At 41.1% G+C, this 25,408-nt stretch overlaps 1 protein-coding gene across 1 annotated transcript in view; it reads right to left on the reverse strand.

Annotated features, from left to right (window-relative positions):
- Positions 1–797: 797 nt before the first annotated feature.
- The window catches only part of Gata6 (GATA binding protein 6), a 29,814-nt gene continuing 5,203 nt past the window's right edge, over positions 798–25,408 (reverse strand). The window contains exons 3-7 of the mRNA XM_026388064.2: positions 23,064–23,230; positions 19,535–19,660; positions 18,548–18,635; positions 18,349–18,452; positions 798–2,115 (exon numbers count right to left, since the gene is read on the reverse strand). Coding sequence (XP_026243849.2) covers positions 1,948–2,115; positions 18,349–18,452; positions 18,548–18,635; positions 19,535–19,660; positions 23,064–23,230 — 653 coding nt within the window. The 3' untranslated portion in view covers positions 798–1,947. The remainder of the gene's footprint in view (positions 2,116–18,348; positions 18,453–18,547; positions 18,636–19,534; positions 19,661–23,063; positions 23,231–25,408) is intronic.

The following is a 25,408-nucleotide window of genomic DNA, read 5'->3' on the forward strand; positions in this document are numbered from 1 at the left end:
TCTCAGCACTATGAACCACTGTTCTAGTCCTTGGGGTTAGAGCAGGGTGTCTGTGGATTTCCGTGAAATCCCCAGATCCACACACACAAGCACATACACCAGCCCAAGTCTGGCCACCAGCATCCCCTACCATTTCCTAACAGAGAGAGGCATCTCCCACTAAGGAAGATTCCCTTAAAGATTCAGACTGAACCCCACAGAATGAAATACATGAAAAAAAAGTTCAAAATGCGTCACATTCAAAAGAGCCCAAGTTAAATACCACCATTTCATATTATGGAACTGACTTCTGATTTCCTGAAATCCACCCAACAATGAAAAAAACAAACAGGCCGTTCAGACCATTTGTGAGCTTAGATGAGCTTTGAGACTTCATGGCTCTCTGCAAAACAGCGGAACCATAAAGGAACCCATTCTGTTCTTGGGCCATGGAAGCCTATTTCATTCACAAGGAAAAAACACTCCGGATGTGGGAAAATGTTTTCCAAGCATTGATCCTAAACAAAATGCTGATATCTCAGACAATGTCATTCAATAGTGGGTCCTCTTCACCTATAAAATTGTCTCCAGTGCAACTGGAAAGTGACAACTAACTCCATGCGCCAACTTCAAGTAAACCAAAGTACACAATAGTTTCCAAAGGAAAATTTTTGAAAAAAAAGAAGGCAGCTTGCAGACACCACGTGCCTTTGTCTTATATGAAGTTCTATAACCATATGCAGCATCCAAATGAAGTAAAAGGGAAAGTACTCGCTGTACAGGACAAAAACAATACCCTTTTATTTTTTTTAAAACTCTGGTGAAATAGTTTTCAATATGACATCCCATTTTTTAAAAAAATTAATGTAAACCAACCTGTGGGTTAGTCACACTATACAGACTTCATCAGAGTGTTTACAGATGCCTAGAATATTTACAAATGCTATTTGTTAGGTAGTAAAGTTTTGTTGCAATTTTTTCCAGCACGTATTCCACAGTAAAAGAAAGGGTGTATGTGGGTGTTCTTGTATAAAAATTCTTAACAAATGGAGAAAGGCAAATTTTCCTGAGAGAAGATTTGTTCTTGAAATAGTTTTTCTATTGGGAATATAGAAATGGGATGTGGATGTACAAGAAGCATAAGAATGTCTAAGTTAACATTTTTTTCTTTTAAATTATTTTAAGTACCATTAAGTTAAAATGTTTACATTCATTATAAAAATGCTGTTAAATCTTATGCAAATGATTTAACACTGATTGCTGCAACGCAAATTGCACTTTTTAAAAAAATTATTGTATACATGGAAGAAAAATATCTTGTTTGCTACCCTGTTTACAAATTCCGACTGACCTCAGATCAGTCACACAAGATGAACTTCGAGAAATGTCAGTCACAGTGTACATTAGAGTTTACTATGCAGTCTTGCAAATTGAGGAATTTTGACAAAAGAGTTCCAGGAACCCACTCAGCCTCCAGGATGTGTACCAAATGGCCTCCAATGATCTTCTCCGTGAACATTTGTGAAATCTGCATGTGGAACGGGTATGAATAAATTCTGGAATAACCAAAATTGATTAGAAGAAACACATGGGGGACAATGCAGGTAAAACCTTGTTTTCAAGATTCTCTGTCCATCTTCCTTAGCAGGCAAGGCCCTGGCCCAAGTCCCAGTTTTTGCAAGCTATGCAGGAGCTGACCCAAAGAAAGGCTGGCTGGAGGTGGCCCTGGCTAGATGAAGCAGGCCACATTCCTGCTGCACCAGCCCTTCCCTGGAAGAGTCGCATCTTCTATTCTTTTAACAAGCTTCATGGGGAAATATATCTCTTTCAAAACAAAGGCACAGAAATCACACATTGGAGGAATGTTCTGTCTGCATCGTTGCCACCATCTGGGCTGCTGGACAAAAATCAGACATAAGAGATGCAAGGACTTGGGTGGAGCCCTCCCTGCCTCTTGGCAGGAGGGGCTCAGGCCAGGGCCAGAGCACACCAGGAATCCTGTCGCACTGAGGATGTGACTTCGGCCGGCGAGGCCAGACTGACGCCTATGTAGAGCCCGTCTTGACCTGAATACTTGAGCTCGCTGTTCTCAGGGTTGGTGCCCTCTCCTGCACCAGACATCACTGGGGCACCCGCCTGGCAAAACAGGAGGACAGAGAGAAGGAGAAATGGTTATTATGCATCACTTTGCCAGCTGACCCAATCCTGCTAGTTCAACACGAGAAATCCAATGAGCAGGGTAATTCCAGGGAGGCTGAGGCAGGAGGATTCAGGCCAGCCTCAGCAACTTGCCAAGGCCCTGTCTCAAAAATAAAAAATTAAAAGGGGTAGGGATGTGGCTCAGTGGTTAAGCACGCTGGGTTCAATTTATACCCGCCCCCCCAAAAAAATGAGAGGTCATTGCAGCCAGGATGAGGGCTGCTCTCAGGAGCATCCCAGGACAAAGAAAGAAAGTCTGCCTCGATCATCCCTACACGGTACAAGCAGGAGCTTGTCACCATGTCACAAGATGCTTCACAGTGCCATTGACCTGACCCTGGCAACCTAAGCTCTGATCCTGTTCACTTCAGAGCGCTCAGTAACTAACCACTCAGCAAGGAAAAGGGGGACTGAAGGAATCCTATTTATAAACGTGCCAAACTCAAAGATCTCTGACAGTAAAACAAACCAAACCACACAGGTAAACACTGCATGGCCTAAATGATGCTCACACAATCTAATCACTTTGAAAGACAAAATGCAGAGCACTGCAGACACACACACACACACACACACACACACACACAGATTATGTCAAAGTCTAAAAAGGAAAGCTACACAGCTCAACATTCCCTGATACATGAAATTTTTGTGCACTGACTTCATGGAAATAAACCCATGCATAGACAGATTTTTAATATCGACCTCATTTACCTTAAGTCTTTACAAGAACAGGCCATGTTTGCAGCAGACCATGTCGTAAAAGAAAATGCTAACATCCTCTATCTGTCTTGAGTATGGCCATTATTTCTTGAGGCAAAAGTTCACCTTTCTCATTTCATTCATTCCTCCCATCCAATAGAGAAGAGCCAAATATTAAACATTCCATAATTGAGTAGAATCAAACCAAAATAACTAGAATTGGTTTAGACTGTTTGAGGAACAGTTGCATTTGAAGGTGTTTCTCAAAAATCTAGCTATAACTATGTACTTTTTAATCACATATTTTTCCATCTAAGTGCTCAGAAGCTCCTAATTGCTTCCAGGTCTTTAGGGTTCCATTTCATACCTTATTGAATAGAATGTTTCATTCACTTTTCAAACTTTTTTTACATTTTTGCATACATAATCCAATTAAATCCTGCAAACAGATTTCTCTGCTACCTGATTGTTACCACTTCAGAGAAACCCAAAACACCAGACATGAGAGCTGAATAATGCACTTGGGATGAGCCTTCGTGCCTAAGAAGCAAATGTAGTCCTACTGGACTCCTTTTTCCAAGCAAGATCTGGTTGGCTTTATGCTTCTCACAACACCTCCATGAAGCAGAGGCACAGCGTAAGAGAGAAACCTGGCAGTTCTAGTCCCCCAACTCGCTCTATGCCCACCCAAACGTCCTCCACAGGTACCAATTGATCCTCCCCTTTCCTAGCAAAACTAGGGTTTATGAAAATTAAGAACAATGGTACCCCATACCCAAACTTTTGTTTAAATAACACAAATGTAGAAACAAAAACTGAGCAAGGGCTTTGGATTCATGAAAAAAGGCGATTTTCACCAAGTTATTGAGATGTCTGAAATTTAAAATAGATTCTTGCAAAAACTTTGAAATAACTGCAAAATCCTATCAAACAAACAGAACACACAGTATTTGGTTATACTTATAAACATGATTAATGTTAGCTCTTAATTCCAGAATCTCCCACTATGAGCAAATCCAGTGCAGGACCAGATTTAACCCCCAAAGAAATAAACCAAAGGATGATATTCAATTACAAAGGAATGGTTTGTTTTAAAAAGGAACTATCAAGCCAGGCACCGTCGTGCATGCCTGTAATCCCAGCAACATGGGAGAGTGATGCAGGAGAATAGCAAGTTTGAGGTCATCCTGGGCAATTTAGAGAGACCCTGTCTCAAAATAGAAAAAAAAAATGAAAAGAAAAAGAAAAGAAAGGGGCTGGGGATGTAGCTGGAGAGCACTTTTCCTGGGTTGGTACTAGTACTATTAAAAAAAAAAGGAACTATAGATTAAAAGAAAGCAAATTCCCTTATTATGATTGATGTCAGACCCAGCTTTGCATAGATCTACCTCTTCTATAAAAGCACATCTGCAGGTCTCTGACAAAATGACTACAAGTGCTATTTTGGAAGTAGCCCACCTGAAACAGCCAGAGGTACTAAGACAGTAGAGGGCTGACTTCACCACACAGCCAGCAACCAGGAACACTGTTAGCAAAGCCCTCACTGAGAGCCCTGCACTTGAACTAGGAGCTCCTGGCTTCGTGGAGAGCCAGGACACTTCCACACTAGACAGAGCAAGACCACTCAGTGGCCTATTGTGGCCAGTGAGTCACCAAGACAAGAAAGCAGTAGCACAAGAGTCAGAAAAGGAACTGCAGAGGCTTCCTCCGTGATGGGTGAAGGCAATGAACTTGAGGTCCAAAGTCATGCCCTGGATAGGTCACCTGCTGAGTGCAGTCACCTCCTGCAGCAGCCTCCTCTACATGTAGGTCCTCGCGTTACCTGCCATAGGTATGACTGCAGCAATTAACTGAGCTCATGTTTGTGACATCCTCAGCAGGATGCCCTATCGTGCTGAACAAGCCAAAGAGGAGGTTAATGTGACTGGTGAGAAATAAGATTATGGTCCTGCCATAGAGCTTAACTTTTAATCTGAAGAAAGAAAACAGTAGTTTTCTAATAAGAGGACATGCAGGATGTGGGGCAGTGGGCACCTGGCCTGTTCAGCAGAGAAGCCCGCTGGAACAGAAGGGTTCAAGGGCATGGAAAGTGATCAGGTGGGAGAGGTAACTGAGCAGGACCGGCATCAAGCATTCTTTCTGTGCCTCAGTGCCCTCACAAAATGGAAATAAGAGGCCCTACATTATAAGGTCGTTATAAGAATGAGCTAAATACCTGACGTAAAGCCCTTATTAACATGGGACATTATTTTTTCACCTAAGCAACTATCCCAAAAGCTACCTGTTGAAATAACTACTGTTTTCTTTCTTCAGATTAAAAGTTAAGCTCTATGGCAGGACCATAATCAGACATATGGTCAATGGGCCAACAAACCACAAATTATGTGAGTGATCTCTGGGGCTATAGCTCAGTGGTAGAGAGTTTTTCTAGCATGCTCAAGGCCTTGGGTTGGATGCCCAGAATTGGGGAGGAAAAAAATGGAACGAGAACTTGTGTCCATAGCTTGATAACCTTAAAATGATGATATAATAATATTATTTGTAATATTTCACATTTAAATATTTAAATATAATATGAAATGTGAAATATTACTGTAAGGTGAGTACCCCAGTCCCCTTCTCCATAGCTAGTGGGGCTATAGAGTCTGGTACAAACCTTACAGAGTGTGGCAGTTAGCAATAGTGCCCAGGGCCATCAAGAAGTTAAACACGGCTTAACCCTGTAACTTCACTTATGAAAATCCTTTATAAGGAAATCATTTAAGAGAAAGGAAAATCTCCACAAAGGAAGCCAGCCACTGCCAGGCTTCTCCCGGTAGTGGAAACTATGGACACAAGCTAATGTCTAATAACATGGAAATGATTTGGAAAAGCAGGGTACACTCTCAATGAACGATTATGCAATTATTAAAAATAATAAGATCATGTAATAAGATGGAAAAATCCAATCATAGAATGTTAAATGAAAAACAGCAGGATATGAATTCTTTGTCCCATGCACAAGCTGTTAAGTACAAGGGAATCCATGAGCAGCAGTGCTATGAGCCTGTAATCCCCGCGGCTCCAGAGGCTGAGCAGCAGGAGGCACAACAACTAGGGGGCCAAATCTACAGTTTACCTTATCTTGGAGGGTTTTTTTGTTGTTTTTGTTTTTGTTTTGCTTGTTTGTTTGTTTGGGTTTTTTTTTTTTTTAACCAAGGCACTGAGCTACATCCCTAGTACTTTTTATTTTCTTTATTCTGAGACAGGAGTCTCACTAAATTGCTTCAGGCTTTGCTAAATTGCTGAGGCTGGCCTCAAACTTGCAATCCTCCTGCCTCAGCCTTCTGACTTGCTGGGATTTAGGCATGTACCACCACATGCAGCTAAGACAATCTAACTTCAGGGAAGATTAAATGATATTCATACCAGAAATATGCATAAACACTTAAGGGTCAACCCAGCCAGGGCAGGGTCATAAACTAATTTGAAAAACTAGGGAGGAATCAGAGTGAGGGGACTCATGGAAGGAATGGAGTGCCAGAAGCTGCCCCAGGAACCCCTGAAATCTCTCCATGTGGGAACTGGTTAAGTATGCACATGTGAAACACACTGCAGCCAAGTCAAAACACGGAAAACACTACATCCATGCATCAGAGGAAAATGGGATCAGAACTGGTCTATGTTACTGCAGCAACTCTCCTGAAGAAACCTGGCTCATTATGCTCTGCAGCCAATATGCGTACACACAAATGCATGCCCGCACACGCACGCGTGCGCGCACACGCGCACACACACACACACACACACACACACAGTAAAAAAAAAACAAAGTAAGAATTTCAGTTGGTCAGTGTTTTCCCACATCTAATTAAACCCTTCAAAGGACTTCAGATGGAGGACATCTCAACATAGCAAAAGCAGACACGCCACAAACCTAATCAAACCTAAACAAATGTTCCTGAACAAAAGTAGAGAAGAGCTCTTCGGAATGCCCAGCAGCTGACCCATCCTTCCTCCCGAGGCTGGGCAGGCAGCTCGGGCCAGGCAGAGGTCCTTGCTCCCTCCCGATCAAAGTGCAATATGAGGGTGGAGCAGAAATCTGTTCTGTGTTTCCATTCACAGCTTATCTGCCCTCCACCCTCCCACAGACAACTGAAAATGGAGGCACTTCCTGTTGAAAGAATGTGTTATCAGCACCAGACCCAGCCTGGGCTTAGCACTGCATGCAGGCCAGGGTAGGTGGGAGACAGGCAGCGCCACTGGGCTGGAAAAGCAGCTGGAAAACTCCCTCCCAAAGGAAGGAATGACTCCAGGGAGAAGCTGAGCTGCTATAGATTGGGAAAATATGCCCCAGCCTGTGAAGCAGGCACAGCTATCTGTAGATCACCCAGATTGTCTCCTATGAGAATAAGCCTTCACTGACTTTGGACACTTCTCTAAAAAGCAGACTTCTGATTTGATACACATGCAGTTAAAAGTCCAACAGAAGTTTCTGGCTGGGCTGGGGATGTGGCTCAGAGGTAGAGTGCTTGCCTAGCATACATGAGGCTGTGGGTTCGGTCCTCAGCACCACATAAATATAAAATAAAGATATTGTGTCCACCTATAAATATTTAAAAAGTTTCTGGTTCCTGCCTGTAATCCAAGCAGCTCCAGAGGCTGAGGCAAGGAGGATTGTGAGTTCAAAGCCAGCCTCAGTCTCTAAATACAAAATAGAGCTGGGGATGTGGCTCAGTGGTTGAGTACCCCTGAGTTCAATCCCTAGTACCCAAAAAAAAAAAAAAAAATGTTTCTAACAGGCTACTCAACAATATTATTCCTCTTTTCCTTGACTTCACATCTCCCTGAAAGATGGACTGAAGTTCGGCCTCTGTGGGGATTCATAGAGACAGCAATGGAAGGGAAATACATCCAAGAAAAGGGAAACCGTAGGCCTTCTTTTCTTTTTTAACAGGCATATCCTTTCCAGGAGGATAAAGTGGGTTCTCCGGCTTGTGTACAGGTAAGTGTGTGTCATTCTCAGGGCTAAGACCCTGATGGAGATCACACTGCCCCCAGAGCTCCCAGCAGGCTATGGCCACTAAATGGCTCTTCTTACAGGGATCTAAGTGAGTTTGAGGTTCTAGCTCTTTCCTTGTGCTGGGAATCAAGCCCTGGGCCTTGTGCGTGCTGGGCAAAGCATCCGTCCACTGAGCTACACCCCTAGCCAGCAGGTTTTTTTGTGAGGAGGGGAAGCCAGTCATCCCTGACTGCCAGACAAATCTCCTCTGCTTTTGTAACCTCTAGGTTGGACTCCTGCGGCGCTTTATAGCTGCCTTCCTCAAAATAAAAGCTGCGTATGAATTCCAGCAGAGGGGAACACTTCCGTGGAAATCTTCACTTCCACTACAAAAATGAGGCTCACCTCAGTTTGGATGGATTGGGGGAAAACAGGTCCAGACACAGACGTGACAGGAAAGATACAGGAACAAGGACTTGTAAAAATAGTCAATCACAACAAAATCCTCGGATTCTCCCATTACAGTTGAATAAAGGAAGAGAACTCGAGCACCTTCTCTCGCCAAAGAATCTGTCACCTTTAGCTGATGATTTGACTCAGTTTTCAGCAGAACAGTTTCATGATGTTTTTGTAGTTTAGCAGATTCCTCACTGGGGATTTCTCTGGCTGCCCTTCACCCCCGGGGCCAAGTTATCTCTTGGCCACAGGATGGTGCCCCTTTTCAAGGAGTGGGGCTCGATGCTTTACCCACAAGTCGTTCTGGGCAAAGCAACAGTGTTTTATGCACGTGTGCACACTCAGACAGCAAGGATGACCAGGCACTGTGTTGCACGCCTGTAATCCCAGTGGCTTGGGAGGCTGAGACAGGAGGATTGCAAGTTACAAGCCAGCCACAGCAACTTAGGGAGGCCCCAAGCAACTTGGTCTGACCCTGACATTAAATAAAATACAGTAAATAAAATGTTTTTAAAAGGGCTAGGGATGTTAGGCTCCTGCAGTGCTTCATAGCTGCCTCTGAATTCCAGCACGGGGACAAGGCTTTCTTGGAAATCTTCACTTCCACTTCAAAAATGAGGCTCATTTCAGTTTGGATAGAGGGGAAATAGGTCCAGTGGTTAAGCACCCCTAGGTTCAATACCCAGTACCAAAAAAAAAAAAAAAATAGCGAGCATTAGGGGTGCAGTAGGCACTCCAAATTTACCAGTCCACTGCAATTATCAGCAAAATGCTGATGTTCAAATTTACCAGTCCACTGCAATTATCAGCAAAATGCTGATGTTCAAATATAGATAGATGGCCAGGGGAAGGGTCTGTCCCGTGACTCAAGTCAATGGGTGCACTAAAGAAAAGGCTTATCTTCTGAAATGACCAGAATGGAGTACTCTTATTTCAGTCCTCAAATGAAGTGGTCAAGAATCCTGAGGCAACCTGGTGAATTACAATCTTAAGTTTTGTAACAAAGCTGGCTTTTCAGAAGATTGGCTGAGTATTTTCATCTTTCCCATTACAATGACAGAAAACACAACCATGGATGGTCAAAGGACCAAGTAGCACTCACAAAGCACTCTCTCACCACAGAAAGCATTGGGAGAAGACCAAGCATGAGAGAAATAAATAGCTTTAAAATATGGTTCCTTCTTAACACAGTAACTCTACATCTCTAAATTTCTCCTTTAGGAAGGTAAGGATTTATTTCTAATGTCTTGGGATGACAAAAAAAAAAAAGCCATACAAATAAAACGCATCACTATTAATTCATGATTAATTCACTATTAATTCATGATCAAATTTAAAGTAGTGCTATTCTTTTTGCTCTTCAAAGAGGTCTGCAGGCACCTCCTGATTATACCACACAATACTCCTAAGGGCCAGAGAACAGGAATTACTCACCCCCCACCCCCTCCTCACCCCCACTGCCATAGAAGGAAAACAGAGGCTTCAAAAAACCTTGGCAGTTCGCTATCATGGTATATCATGGCACGGACCGAGCCGGAGCTATCCTGGCTGCCTGAATCTGTTTCCTTTCAGCAGCTAATCCACGAACCCCAGATTGAACTTCAGGCCACAGACAGGCCTCACTACAAATCGAACAACTAAGTTTATTGAGTGTTTTAAATGTAAAGTCTTTGTGTTCAATAAAAGAAAAATAAGATTCTGGAGCGTGTGGCCCGGCTCTGGTAAAACCCTGTGATGCCGGCAACCCAAGCAGACTGCAAGCCACCAAGCCACGGGTGATCAGTGAAACCTCAGCAGTTACTCACCTGTGGTTCCGTTTACCCCCACCACGACATGGATATCAAGGCCTCGTTGTTTATTTGCTCAAATGGTTCTTAAAATTCTGAGGTCAAAATAACCTTTTGGTGCTCGTTCTCGAAAATTCTGAGAACTGGGCCTTGATAAAGCCCCATATGGTAAGCAGCTGAACTACGTGTTGTCTATTGACAACACCTGTCTTTGGAGGTGCCTTTCTAAATTATTGACGTTTCAGAGAAAATTAACAGGTAGCTCCAAACGTAAAGAGAGTTACCAGTTTGTACTTAATTCATATCCATTAGATCTTCATATTGCTAGTAACTCTTTTGGCAGACACCCATGAAATGCATAATAAATTACTTTGGTTCCAGTAAGGGAATTCATTTTCTTCGAAGATTCATTTAGCAATAACATTTCAGAGCATCCTAAGCCAGATTTCTTAAATTTGGTCATGTTTTCCCGTAACATTATTTCATGTTTTGTGACAATTTTGTATATTTTTACAGAGGCAGGGGCAAACTGCAAAAAAAATAATAAAAATAAAAATCTGTAATTTGCAAAGAAAAGAATATCAGAGATGAAGCCAAATGAAAAGGCAAATAACTTCTGCTTACACTTACTCCTTACCTAGTACTCTGACTTCCAAATTGTAATAATGAGTCACTTATTAAATAAACCATAGTTCTGTGTTACATCTGGGGAGCATATATATTATATTACAAGCTAAAGAGCAATATAGTTTTACTGTTTCCTAACATATAGACCAAGCCATTAGCTATTAATATGGTACAATGTATTACTACTTCTTATCATTCTCCTTAGTACATGTGCGTATACACACACACACACACACACACACACAAACGTCCAAAAAAGCCTTGAGATCAAAATGAAAAATGAAAGTATACAAAGTCTGCATGCTGAAACGTTCCTTGCTAGGGTGACGTGTGACTTTCACGTGAAGGCCAAAGTGTTCAACAAACAGGAATGTGAGTTTTTAGAAGGTGCTGTGAATGGAGAGAGAAAGGGAGCCTGGCACAAAAGGAGCATGAAGATAAAATGCCAAAAAAATATTTATGTTCATGGCTTGTAGCATGTGGCAAGTGGGATATTAATAACTGTGATGACTGGTCAACTCCCTGGGAAGGGTAATAGCCCTGGACGGGGACTGGGAGGCAGGAGACGTCGGTTCCAGTCCCGGCTTCAACACGGGCTTGTTTTGTGACCTTATGGAGTCACTCGGGATCCTGGTTTATAAATGAGGCAATAATAATACCTAACCGCAACTCTTTCTCAGACCCTGGTCAGAGATTAATGATTTTTTAACTCTTTTTTTTTTTTATTATTCACTTAGAAAAGAGTGGTTTGGACCATAAAATTCTGGAAAGGGTGGCGGGGGTTGGGGGAACTTGCCTATTAAGGAATACTTGTTTAATGAGTCCACAAAAACTAAATGAAGGCAATTCAAAACATTCTGAAAAGTTACAAAACCTAGCCCTCACTATGTCTGAATTTAAATCACACCACTAGGAGGATGTTATTATTGCAGTCTTGTATTTTAAAAGAACCTTGTTATAACCATATCAGGTACATCGTCAACAGAATTTTTACTATTTAATAATACTAATAATTTTACTAATTTTACTAATAATAAACAGCATTTTTCCACCTATCATCTACCTGCCATATTCTTAGTCCTACACTACATTTTATTTCTAAGTATAATATTGATAAGAAAATTTGTATTAAGGGCTTTACATACTTGGTCACTGTTTTCCCATCTGCTTTACTGGGAGGATATTTGATCCTGAAGTTAGTAATCAAAATTAGTCAAACTTTTTTAGGAAAACATTATTTCTTGCCTCTAAAGATTTCAAAGAGATGCACTAAGATCACAGTAATCTCTATGTTCTAGTGGGAACAATGCTAACTCTGCATTAGTCTGATCTGGGTCCAAATGGAAGCCTTGTCTCTTAATTTGACACAGATCTTGGGTCTGATCAGTACCTTACTCAGAAGAAAGGTTAAAAGAGAAAAATGCACCTAAAGCACTTGGCACATAAAAGGTACTTGATAGAAACTAATTTCCCACCTCCCTACTATCTTATAAGTGAGTCAATGATAAAGGACTAATCCAGGAGTGGTTGGCTCCTCCAAAGAGTTTTGCAGAATATTTAAATGAAGAGTGAAACAGAACCATCTTAGTGGCACACACCTGTAATCCCAGGATTCCGGAGACTGAGGCAGGAAATTCAAAGCCCCCTCAGCAATTTAGCAAAGCCCTAGGCAACTTGGCAAGACCCTGTCTCTAAATATAAAAAAAGGGTTAGGGATGTGGCTCAGTGGTTAAGCACCCCTGATTTCAATTCCCAGTATCAATTAAATAACAACAAAAAAAGAGTAAAGCAGGGCTGGGAGGGTAGTTCCGTGTTAAAGCCCTTGCCTAGCATGTGTGAGGCCCTGGATTCAGTACCCAGCACTGCAAAAGAACAAAGAGTAAAGCAGTAATTTTCCGCCCCAGCCCGGGAAAAGCAACTCACACTATCAGTGAAACCTAAGTCCTTTCTGAATTTACCTTTCAGCTCTTTAATGGTCTTTATCTTGTGACCAACCGTAATGCCATGGTAAATCTAGGATGATCCCAAAGCTTAAGAAACAAAGTGAAATAAAAATTTGCTAAGAAAAAAAAAAAAACCTTCCTAATTTTGATTACTAATTGAATGCATTTTTTAAATTTATTTTTTTAGTTATAGTTGGACACAATACCTTATTTTATTTTTATATGGTGCTGAAGATTGAACTCAGGGCCTCACACGTGCTAGGCAAGTGCTCTACCACTGAGCCACAATCCCAGCCCAAACTGAATGCATTTTTTCAGGAAGAAATGAATAGTAAGCTATAGGACCAAAGTGGATATTTCTAATTTCCTCCTTGGGATGCAAATGTTCATACAGAAAATAAAATCTAAAAAGCAATTTTCCTAATTATCCTACAAAGTGTCTAAGCTTTCTTCATAAGACCTTATAAAGCACCTGTAATCCCAACTGTTAACAACAAAAAACACAAAAGTGAGGAAACCTATTTCTTCTCACCAACATACCAGGCCTTATGTTTCCAGTAGAAGAAGTGAGCCAGGCAGCCACCCAAGCCATTCTGCCCATGGAGAGAAAAATTTCTGCGTGAGGTCAGTGCATATAATCAGCACTGGGGAAACATTTTTCTCCACTGACTTGAAAAGAAAAACTTCTTTGTGAAAGGGACAAGCAGGAGCTTACTAGCACTGTTTACATCAATTACTAAAATACTCTCAATTAAGCCAGGCACAGTGGCACACACCTGTAATCCCAGTAACTCAGGAGGCTGAGGCAGGACGATTGCAAATTCAAGGCTAGCCCCAGCAATTTAGTGAAACCCTGTCTCAAAAAAATAAAAAGGGATATAGCTCAGTGGTAGAGAGCCCCTGGGTACAATTAAGGATGTTTTCATTGTTGAATTCCAACAGACAGAAAAAGCATTTATCACCAAAGTTGGGGTTAGATAAAGCCCATCAACTTGATATGAGCAGAGTCTGGGTCCTGCTTTCAGGAGACATGAATGGAATTGAAATATTGCCATATATCTTCTTTCCACCTGTTTCACTGAGCAGACTCATGTCCTGCCTTTGGCTTCTTACACCCTGCATTCCAGCCACCCTGAACCTACACCCTTTAGTACCATGGATTCCTACACCTACTGTGCTGCACACTCTATTCCCACTTTTCCCTGAACAAGTCCCACCCAACTAGTTCAGATACCTTCTACTCCTGTTAAGGCATTTCCACCTCTGTAGTCAAGGGCCAGAGATGTGGCTCAGAGGTAGAGCACTTGCCTAACATACATGAAGCCCTAGGTTCAATCCCAGCACTGGTCGGAGAACACTCCACAACCAGAATTCACTGCCTCCTCCATATTTCAGCATATCCAAATCTGGACAAGCAGTGAGATCTGTCTACACCTGCCCCCACCTATGACCAATCCCAGGTATGGGACCTGTTTCCTCATTTGTAGACAGTGCCTCCCAGCCAGGGGCACACCTATAATCCTAGCCACTCCAGAGGCTGAGGCAGGAGGGTCACAAAGCCAGTCTCAACAATTTGCCAAAACCCTGAACAAGTTAGTGAGATCCTATCTCAAAATAAAATATTAAAAAGAGGATTAGGGATATGGCTCAGTGGCTGAGTGCCCCTGGGTCCAATTCCTGGTATCCCTCTCCCCCCAAAAAACTGCTTTCCATAGAGTAATGCTTAACAACTACAAGCAAAGGCTAGTCACATATTTTTCATCTCCAAATTTATTTTAGTATTACACATTATGATGACTTCAATTATATTTGCAGTTTTAACATCAACCAACCTAAGTAGGTTTTATTTTTTTAAGTAATTATTTATATAAACTATTTTTAGGCAGACAAAGTATGTTCAGTGATTACCTATTCTGCTATTAAGTCTTAGGTATAATCTTATCCCTAAATTAATCTCTCTTATCCCAAAGGAAATGAAGAAAGACATTTTTAATCTATAAAATCTGGGGAGTGCCGGGTGCTGTAGTATACTCCTTTCTTTAAGTCCTAACTATTTAGGAGGCTGAGGCAGAAGGATCACAAGTTTGAGGCCAGGCTTAGTAACTTAGAGACATCCTGTCTCAAAATAAAAAAAAATAAAGAGGGCTGGGGATATTGTAAAATGCCTCAGGATTCATTACTCAGTACCTCAAGAAAACGGGATGGTAAGAAAACACCTCACACGCACAGTATAAAGTTTACATAAAATATCCTACAGTTTTAGAGTTTTAAGCCATAGATGGATGAGAAAACTTATGACATGCTTATTAAATCTCATGTTGAGAATGGCTAACATAGAATACATTATCAAGTTTTTCTCCTAAATAACAGTAATCAAAAAAAAAAAAGGGAATTCAAAATACTTTAATATCTTTATATGCCATAGTGAATAAATGCTATAGGAAATCTGATGTCTATTTATGTCAATAAATTGTTTTTCAGTAAATCCATATCAATATGAAAATTTTAGCCAGAAAGAAAGACTAGATTTTTTTTTCACAAAATTAACCAGCCATCTATCAAAAATTAAGTTTAACATATTTAAGGAACAAAAACAGCAATATTTTAATAACAGGCTACCTGTCGGTGAGTCTTCCTGATCCCAAGCAGAAAATAAATTGTTCTCTCTCTACCTCGAATGCATACACACCATACACTCACAGCAACAATGAGAAACTGAGTCAATGTGACCAGGTCATCAACCAGGTGACTTATCAGAAGGAATGTCTCCTTTAAATGGCCCACAAGCAAGAAGTCTACTGAGAAGGCCAACCAGGGATCTCCTGCAACTTGTTTCTCAAAGTGGGGATTTACGTGAACACGGGGTTTGACATGGGCCTCTGGAACCATTTTCTTCAACTGCCTTACAGTAACTCACAGTCACCTAGGAAAGGCAGTTGTATTGCCGTGTACATCCTTCAGTGGTAAGGTGCGTGGTCCCTGGTCCCCATCTTCTACTGACCGTGTGCCTGAGACTGTCCTTTGTTGGCAGCCTTGTAGACCCATTAAACTGGGGCATTGGCACTACTATTTCTACCACATCCATCACACAGAGCACGGAAAGTCAGTGGGATGGATCCAGGGTTTAAACCCTAAGCCAATGAAGGCGCTGTATGATGCACTCACTTTCTAAACCCCAGATTCAATCTTGCTATAGGGTTCTATAGTGTTTTACACAATTATAGGTGACCAGTCAAACCCAGCTGCCCTTTGACATCAGATACAGGCGCACTCAGGCATTCTGGCAAAACCACTCCACCCGCTGCAATTCTTTGTAGAGGGGGACAGAGTTTCCAAATGAAGCCAGTAGATGAGCATCTGCCAAATAGGCCTGGTCCTGCCCCCTGCCCCCCAACAGCCAAGTCAGGTAATAACCTGGAGACATCCACGATAAGACAACACCATCAGAGGAAAACCTGCAAGCCCGGGTGTCAGCCCTGTGCCCTCTGAATGAGGAGAAGAGAAGTCCAGGGGCATGGGCAGGTGGGAGGGCAACCCCATCCCTGCCCTGGGAAATGCTGCCAGGAAATTCTACAGCCCAGCTTCATCTTCAGGCACTGCCCCCCAGCCTGCAGCCTACACCAGCCACCGCTAGCTTCCAGGGTCCCGTGGAGGCTGCCTGGGCTGTGGGAGGAATGAAGATTACAGTAAAAGACCTTGTGTGAAACTACTCTCAAAACTCCCCCAACCTGAAAAATCCAATTGCTTTGCCTCCTGGTCTCTAGTGAGGAGTTAATCTTTCATCCGGGAGGGCACTGACCTGCAAGCTACCTCTAGGAATTCAGTCCCAGGTTAGAGTCCTGGACACCAAAGGGACTAGGGCTCCTTTGGGTGCCTTTCACCCTCCTTTCCCTGGAGGGCAACTGATTGAACTTGCTGAAAGCCAATTTTGAAATTCTGCATCACAAAACCACAAGAACAAACCAGACTCCACCTACCAAGTCATCCATTACCCAAAGCCCATTCTTGGTCAAATATGTTTCCTTGCCATTTATCATTTAAATTAGCCTCTTTCTACACTCTCAGAGATTTGGAGATGGCAGCATGCTCATGTCTTCTAGGAGACAGGACACAGACACTGAGGCCAACAACCTAGCCTCCCTCAATACCTTGGTTTCTGAAACACCATTTTGCCTCATTCAGTTGTGCAATTGCTTCCAAGGATTAAATAATTTTAACCTTTTAGTTTCCCACAAGTAACTAATTCTATTTACCCCTTAGATCCTCAAAGTGACATCTAATCCTCCTGCTAAAAAAAAAAAAATACACTTTATCAAGTCTATAAAGGTTCTTTAACATGTGTCTGTGACAAATGAAAAGTTTTTTCCCTTGTGAAATTAATTAGATATCTTATTTCATTAAAAAAAAAATAAGCTCAAGAGAATTTGTATTGGTGAACAAAAAGAAATAGCAAATATAATTTTAAGCATCATTTTTGTTTGTTAAAGTCAGCTAAAAATATGACAGGGGAGGGGAGAGTGGGGGAGGCCGAGAGGTCCTTAGATTCGTGGTTCCCCAAGGACTCCAGGGTAGCAGTTTCAATTTCACCTGGGGCGCTTGTTCAAAGACACAAATTTCCAAGCCCCACCCCTAGAGACTTAAGATTCAAAAATCCAGGGCAGGGCCAAGGAATCTGTAGTATTTTTAAGTGCCCCCAACAATTTTAGAAGAAAACTAAAAGTAGGAAACGATTAAACTAATCTTAGAGTAAACCTAAGATCATGACTAGGGCACATTTTAAAGTCCTGTGGGAGAACTGGGAATATAGCTTAGTGGAAGAGCACTTCCCTAGCATGCAAGAGGCCCTGGGTTCATTCCTGAGATCACAGAAAGTAAAAGAAAAAAAAGTTCTGCTTGTCTGAGTTCTTGCCCTTGACCTCACTGAGGTCTCAGGTAAAGCCAGGTGGTTTTCCCAGGTGAATCTGGGAAACATTAAGGTACGACAATGCTCTTTACTTATGGATGGCAATTTTGATCATAGCTCCACAGAAACTAACTCTGTGATATTCACAAAGACCCCTCCATCTCCTGCCCCAGGCAGCCCTCACAGCTGCTGCTGCTGCTGCTGCTTCGGCAGCCAGTGACTTAATTAGGCCTGTGTACAATGAAGGCAGAAAGGTCTCCCGGCAAGAAGGTTGGGGGAAGTAAGATCCCTGAATGCAGAAGCCCAGAACACATTAAGAAGAGTTTCACTTTGGGTAGAAACAAAAAGAAAGACAGCCAGAGTTGACATAAGCAAAAGCAACTTCAACGTCAAGGGCCCAAGACCTGTGGAACCACAGGCAATTTTCCTGATCTATATTAGAAATACACATACCGAGCGAAGCAACTCTGATTAGAAAAAAAAAAAACCTAGAAATAAAACAGTTTAAAGCTCTTCAAAAGTTCTTGCTTTTCTTTGGGTTAATTTAACCATAAAAAAATGATAGAGATCTTAATTAAGAGGTTTGTAAAGTACTTAAGTTTGTCATTTTGTTGACATTTAAATGTAACTTCCTCTAAAAACTATTCTTAGGTATCAACTAACTAAACTGTTGGTTTAAGTTATTGTACTGCCAGATAAGATAAAGTTTGAGATAATTTACTAGAGAGCAACCCACGAAGTTGAAGGAGTCTATTCTGTTTTAACACTTACCCCTGAGGCTGTTGGTTGTGTTGGAGGGGAAGTATTTTTGCTGCAATCATCTGAGTTAGAAGAGGTGGAAGTTGGAGTCATGGGAACAGAATTATTACTATTACCTGCAAGAGTCAAAATGAACTTTATAAACTTACACATACCTACTGTGACAGTAGGCAAATACTTTACAATCAAAGGGCATTTTTATTATATTTACCAGAGCAAGTCTTTGACTTATTTATGTTTTTAGGTTTTCGTTTCCTGGTTTGAATCCCCTCTTTTTTCATAGCAAGTGGTCGAGGCACCTAAAAAATGTCCACATAGGCTTTAATAAGTATTATATGGAAAGAAAATCAAACTAAACACCCAACATCGGTACTACAAGCCTTCATGCAAAAGAACTTGGCATCAACCATTTTTTATATATACTCCATAGATCCAAGTACACAAGACTACACTTTCCCCATCAAATGTAAAGATGCCTTAGAGAAAAGGGGGTGACTGGGCTAAGGGATGAAGCCCACTGGTAGACAGCTCAGTGATAGAGTGCCTGCCTACATCCTGGCACAAGGGTTTGATCCCCAGCTTCGAAAAATGCTGGAATGGGGGGGGGGGGGCGGATACCAAGGAGAATTTAATTGTTTTAACTTAATGATTATTGTTTGAAATGACGTTGTTAATTATACAATAAAAATTTATTGGGTTTTTTATTTTAAAAAGAGAGCATGTACTCTTCCTCATATAAGGTAAGTGATTTTTCTTTGTGTGATTGAGGTAATATTTTGTGTAGTCTTTGAAAGTGAAGGATAGAGTCATTGTAACTAAAATATCAAGTGTACTCCTCCTTTGTACAAATGTCTCTGGTTGCATTCAAAAAATTTAAGATATAAACTAGTTATTGTACATTTCTCATTGGCTTTCTCGCTCACAAGCTTAAACAATTACTAACACGTCATCAACTCTTAAAACGCACATTTCACATTTTCATATTTCTAAAATTGGAATGTGTCTCACGATGAGTGTTCGTGATTAACAGGGCAGCAATTTGTTTTTTACTGGTACATATTGTAATTGAAATCCTCTTAGATTCAATGAGGTACATCTATCTACACTTTCAAATTTCTCACTTTGGTACCTTTCATTTGCTGATTATGTTTTGTAATGGAAACCAGACTAAAAGGTATATACAGAATAGAGGGCGTACCCCATGGAGTTTCATGTAGAGTCCACAAGCGTTGCACACAGGTTCACCCTCGGCATTTCTGCGCCATAAGGTGGTGGTTGTGGTGTGACAGTTGGCACAGGACAGCCCCAACCGCCGTGATGAAGGCTATAAAAGAACAAAAGAAAGTGGAAATATGGAAATATATACATGACACTGAGGAATTTTCACTGTAATGTGTGTCCCATATATACACCTGTGTATCATGCCCATCTTTGCTATGCATGTTCCTAATTTATTAATGAATATTTATAATGATATTTATAAATGAAATATCACTTGAGAAAAAATTTTGAAATATAATTAGGTTGAGTTCACTGAACCAAGAAACTAGGTTTACACAGGGTGCTAGATGCCATACCTTCAATTTGCTCTTCTAGCCTGTCCTTGTAAACTACAGAATAACTGGGAAGCAGTCACACAATTACTACATGCAAAGCTCTCTCCCCAGCATCACACACAGAGAGTTTCAACAGTAGTTGCCTCTCCAAGAATTTAGTTTTCCACTTACTGCTGTTTTTTAAAGGGAAACTAGAAGACTTTCTAAAAGTTGCCAAGTAAGAGTTATATTCTGAAATGTGCCAAAAGTATCAATACAACTGGACATTAAGGTGCGAGTCCCCCCCACCATGGAGAGTCATGCTCTACTATCATAGGTTGACATCAGTCATGAAATACAATCACAAAGCAGCTACACGTACTAAATAGCTTTGGGTAGTGTCCACCTGAAAAACTGAGATTAAACAAGTCAATTTTTCATTCAGGTGTAGGGAAATCAACCAGAAACTTTAAAAAGGCCTGCATAGATGAACAGAAGCAGATCTTAGCAAAAAAAGTCTAAAACGTTTGGAAAGAAATATGCTCCATTTCCTCTAAATTACTGCAAATGAATTATAAAGGAGAATTTAAACTTAGTATAATCTCCTCCCCAGAATGACAAAACATAACATTTGTTTTTCAATTATCAAATTTAAAATGCCTTTAAAACTTGTTTTAAATTACTCTTAAAGCTTAACAAGGTTTGGGGAGCTAGCAATACTGGGTAATTTCTTTTTTTAGTCTTCTTTTAAACAATGGACAACAAAAATATTAATTGAGCTTGTATCAAATATTCCCAGATTAGAAAACAGAGATGTCTAACTCTCTGCTGGAAAATTTAAACAATGACACTTAATTTAGCATTTACATTTTGCATCCTGTTGTATTACTTTAGTAACATTCTTTACAGTCATTTTGTAAAAACAGACACTAGTGGGCCTTTTAGCACTACAAAAATTAGCACTGATAGCACTGACTCCTTAGAATATGGTTGAAATGATCATGTTTGTCGGATAGGAAAACTATAGGGGAATTGCTTTGTTTGAACGTTGAGAACATTACAAAACCTTACACATTGGAGCTGCTTTATGGTTAAAAGAAAACCATTTTCTAGGCAAGCACTATTTTTTTCTCCATAAATGTGAATCAGTAAACGAAGGATGGCAAGATTCATTTTACAAACAGGCCATTTATGACAGTTTCCAGTGGAATTTGGAGCCAATGTGAAGCAAACTTGTTATCAGAATTTGCCATTATAACAAAGAACTTTATGACTGTCAACTGCAGATCATAAGTGAAGCCAGTCCTCATAAACATGTGAAATGAAGGTGAATGGGTTATAAAAGTTCCTTGTAACAAGTGATCTCAGTTATATTCCTCACTGACAAGGAATTCAAGTTACACCATAAATCTCTTATTTTGCAATGTATTGCAAGTTCAAATTCACAGTGATTGGTTCTGTATTGCTGGCTAAACAAACTTGGGTTCAACATTCTGTTTCTGAGAATGAAGTAAGATCCATCAAAACCATATACAAGAAGCCCATAAGGAGAACTAATTGATAATGACACACCCTACAATTGGTATCATTTATAACTCATTTACAAAGCATACAGGCTGACCTTGGTTACCATCAAGACACCTGCCACAAAGCAAGAAAACTGATTCAGAAATGTTAAAAACGGTTTCTTGCTAGTAACAGTTATTTTTACTGCTACATGTGCAAAAATAAATGGCACTATCTACATAGGAATGTCACTAGATCAAATTCATACTTCAACTAGAACCCAAATTGGCTACTCTTAACAAGTTTTTTTTCTCAATCTTGACAAAATGTTACCCTTCAGAGCTCAACTAGTGCTTAGCTCAATGTAGCTTTACAGAATTAATAATAGTTTCATTGTTCATGTGTTGTCTAATGTGAAAACAAGGAACTTCCTTGGAATATTTTCCAGTGACTACATTTTAAATAGGATGCATATAAGAAAAATAACCTTAGAGAGTCACACACTGAAAGGGACCCCTTAAAATTCTAAGCTGTGGGAGGCTTTAACAAGTTAAAGGCACATACACTCATTAAATTAATGCCAGCCACTTTATTTTAAATGCATTAAAAACAAACCAACCATAAAGCTAATTACTTCTCTTTAAGGTGTCAGACTTACATTGTGATGTAATTTCGCTCTAATCTATTTAACACAAACAACATGTGTAGCATTTGTTCTGCTAATTAGAGTATAACAATTAAATAAATTACTTGGATACTTAAGATGACTGACATCTAACTGTAAAATATTTTAAAGGCATTTATACTATTGAGCATTTGGGCTAAACAAATGTTAGCCTTAAAGTGGGGTTCCTGGAAGATTTAATTTATTTTCTCTGATCACTATAATAATGCATACCCTCTCTTACTACGCACGTATAACAATGACAATGTGAGATTAATGCCTGAAGAAAATCAAGCATCGCCATACTTTAAAAGATGATTAAAACGTGATCACATTTGGTGAAAATCCCTAATTTGAGAACATACATATTCTCAAGTACTATGTATGGGTGTTTTAAAAAAAAATTACTAAGGATTGGGTAAATCAATTTTCACTGGAGTACACAGCAATCCAAAGACATCAGGAACCTAGAGGGATAAACCTTTCTCCCAGGATGAGCGACGGAAGGGTAAAGAGGTAGAAAGAACAAAGTAAAAGGGACCCAGAGCACTCGGTAAGGAGCAGAGGGAGGCGGGTACTGGCGGAGGGGGTGTTGGAAGAGAGCATGGTCTCCCCAGAATAAAATCCAAACCAGATCCAAGCTTCCTTCTCCTAGCCTGGGTAGGTCTACTCCGTTTTCCACTCCCTATGTTCGCCATTCCCAATGTCTTGTGTATCCCTCGAAAATTAATTCGCTGCTTTGGCAAGTACGTCTAGAGATATGTAAATACATAGTGCATTTAAAAAAAAAAAAAACTAGCAGCACCTTCCTTTCTTGCCATTTAGGAATGTCATTTTCAATAGGCAAAGGGGGACAGGATGTCTTGGCTTCCCTAGCTCGGCTTCGGGGTAACCTCCGCGGGGGCGCCGGAGGGCGAGGGTTGGAGGCCGGGGAGTGACTGGTGCGGCTGGGACCCTGCGCCAGGCTCCCGCCGCGGCGTCCGCACCTGTCCCCGCGGGGCGCGCCCGGCGCTCACACTCACCACGCGCTTCTGCGGCTTGATGAGGGGCCGGCTGAGGCCGTTCATCTTGCTGTAGAGGCCGCAGGCGTTGCACAGGTAGTGGCCGGTGCCGTCCCGCCGCCACAGCGGCGTCTGGATGGAGCCGCAGTTCACGCACTCGCGGCTATCGGGCAGGTCCTCCAGCAGGTCTGCGGCGAGAGCGGGGACAAGAAGCATCGTGAGGCCGCGCGGGGCCCTCGCCTCCCCAAACACCCGATCGCCCCCCAGGACCCCACATCCAGCGCGGGAGGTGCGCTGCCGCGATCCCCTCCCGCGCCCTTGGGGATCGCGCTTTTCCCCTTGCGGCCAAGCCGGGAACTTGATGGTGTCGCCATGGGTTTGCTGACCATTAGTCCCAGACTTCTGAACCATCGCGGTGCTCCGGGTAGAAATTCCCGGGAAAGTCGTGGGCAGTGCTAGAGTCTGAGATGAACTACGGGAAGGTCAGCCTGACCCCTAACTCTCGGGCTGTCCCCTCGGTTTTTAAAACTAAAATTCATCATAATTACAATTTCCCGCTTGCCAAACCGAGCAAGCCGCACCGTGTTAACCATGATTACTCACCCCTGCTGCAACCCACAAATGCCCCAGGACACGCTGCCTTATTTATACTTATCAAGTAATTTTTAAAGTATTTTCTAAATCTACAACCTTTCCTTCTTATACGGCTTTTCCCCAATAAAAAATAGTTGAGTGAAAGCACAAGTACCGTTCTGAAGACACTTAACGTCAATGAGAAAGTTACTCAGGTCTTCTCAAGGGGAAAAGGCGCTGAGATGGAAGTTTTATTTACGTGCCACAAAGATCAAACGCTAAAATATTTTTATTCCATTCTGAAATTTTTTTTACAAAAGGTCAATACTTTACTGGTTGAGAAACTACTAAGAACTTCTCAGCGATAAATAAAACCACCTTTTTTCCTACACTAAGATTTTAATTTATGCCATCTATTCTAAATGTGATTATTTCACATTAATTAATCATTTGATTGGATTTTGGAATTTGCAGTACCCTAGATCTGCTAATTAAAAACAAATCTGAATTAAGGGTAAATGGGTTGTACATTTATTACTTCCCTTTGAGAAGGTTAAATATGAAATAATAAATATCCTCTAAAATTAGATTCGTATTACTAAATAAACTCTTGAAAAACAAATGTTTCCTACTGTTTAGGGCTCTTTATATTATAGAGGGTTCAAATGTTCTAATTTTGCATTCTTGAAGCATATTTCTGAATTACTGTTTAAAGTAAATAAACATTACACTTGAGGTTTTATTTGAAGATGAAGTGTGCTAGCAAACCTTTCTATTCCTTCTCATTCTCCTGCAGCTGATAGTTTGCTTCTACCAGCGATTGTGCAGTAAAGACATTTGAGCATGACTTTAGCATTAAAATGCTTTAATCCATTAGTAATATTTACCCTACAAAACAAGTGGCCTTCCTCATTTCAAGTTATTTCTTAGGTTTAAACTAGCATCCTACACCAGCCGAGTTCAAAGTTGTCGTTGGGATACTGCAACTTACAACACATCACAAAGATTTATTCTTCTCCGCCCTAAAAGCCACTATTGACTGCGGTAATCAGTAAAATGCTCAGGACTTCAAGGACGCTGAAGTTAAACAAGGTATTTGTCTTTGTTGTTGACTTTAAAATGTTACCTATCAGAGCCCCTCTCCATAGAAGAGTGGGGCATTCCCTGGAAAACCCGACTTGCTAGGTGCCTGGCCTCTTCCCCTCTCCTGGGAACAATAAAAACAGATTCCCTGAAAAAAAGAAGAGTGTGAACTCCCCAGGTAGACCTCTTTAGTTACCTGAAAATCCAAAAACAAAAATTTAAAGTCCTTTTTGTAAAAATAAAATCTAGGAAATTTGCTTTTTAAAAAATTAAATAAAATTTCTCTCTTTCCTTCCCTTTCTACCTCTTACTCACACCCAGGCAGCTAGACTTTTCTAACTCTAAATGGGAGGCGGGACACTGCCTAAATTTTGCAAAAATCTAATTGTGCTGGAAGCTTGCGTCTGCTCTCCTGAGATGGCTGTTTGAGATGCTCTTGGGAAGTGACAGATTCCATCACCCAGCAAACGGAGCACAGTTCTGGGGAATTGAGAACCAGGGAATGAGGGGCTATGAGTACTCAGAGCTCATCCCAGAATGAGCCCTACCCATCCACCACCAATCAGGGAAAGGTGTAGGGGGAGTGGGTTTCCAAAAGCCTCTAAAATGTACAGCTTGATAGCACTCAGGTTTTAGCCCTGATGTTTGCTCAAGTCAATTAAAAAGAGCCTGCCTCCAAAAATGGTTTGTTTAAAAAAAAAAAATCAAGA

Source organism: Urocitellus parryii, chromosome 13, assembly GCF_045843805.1.
Source record: "Urocitellus parryii isolate mUroPar1 chromosome 13, mUroPar1.hap1, whole genome shotgun sequence".
NCBI lineage: Eukaryota > Metazoa > Chordata > Mammalia > Rodentia > Sciuridae > Urocitellus > Urocitellus parryii.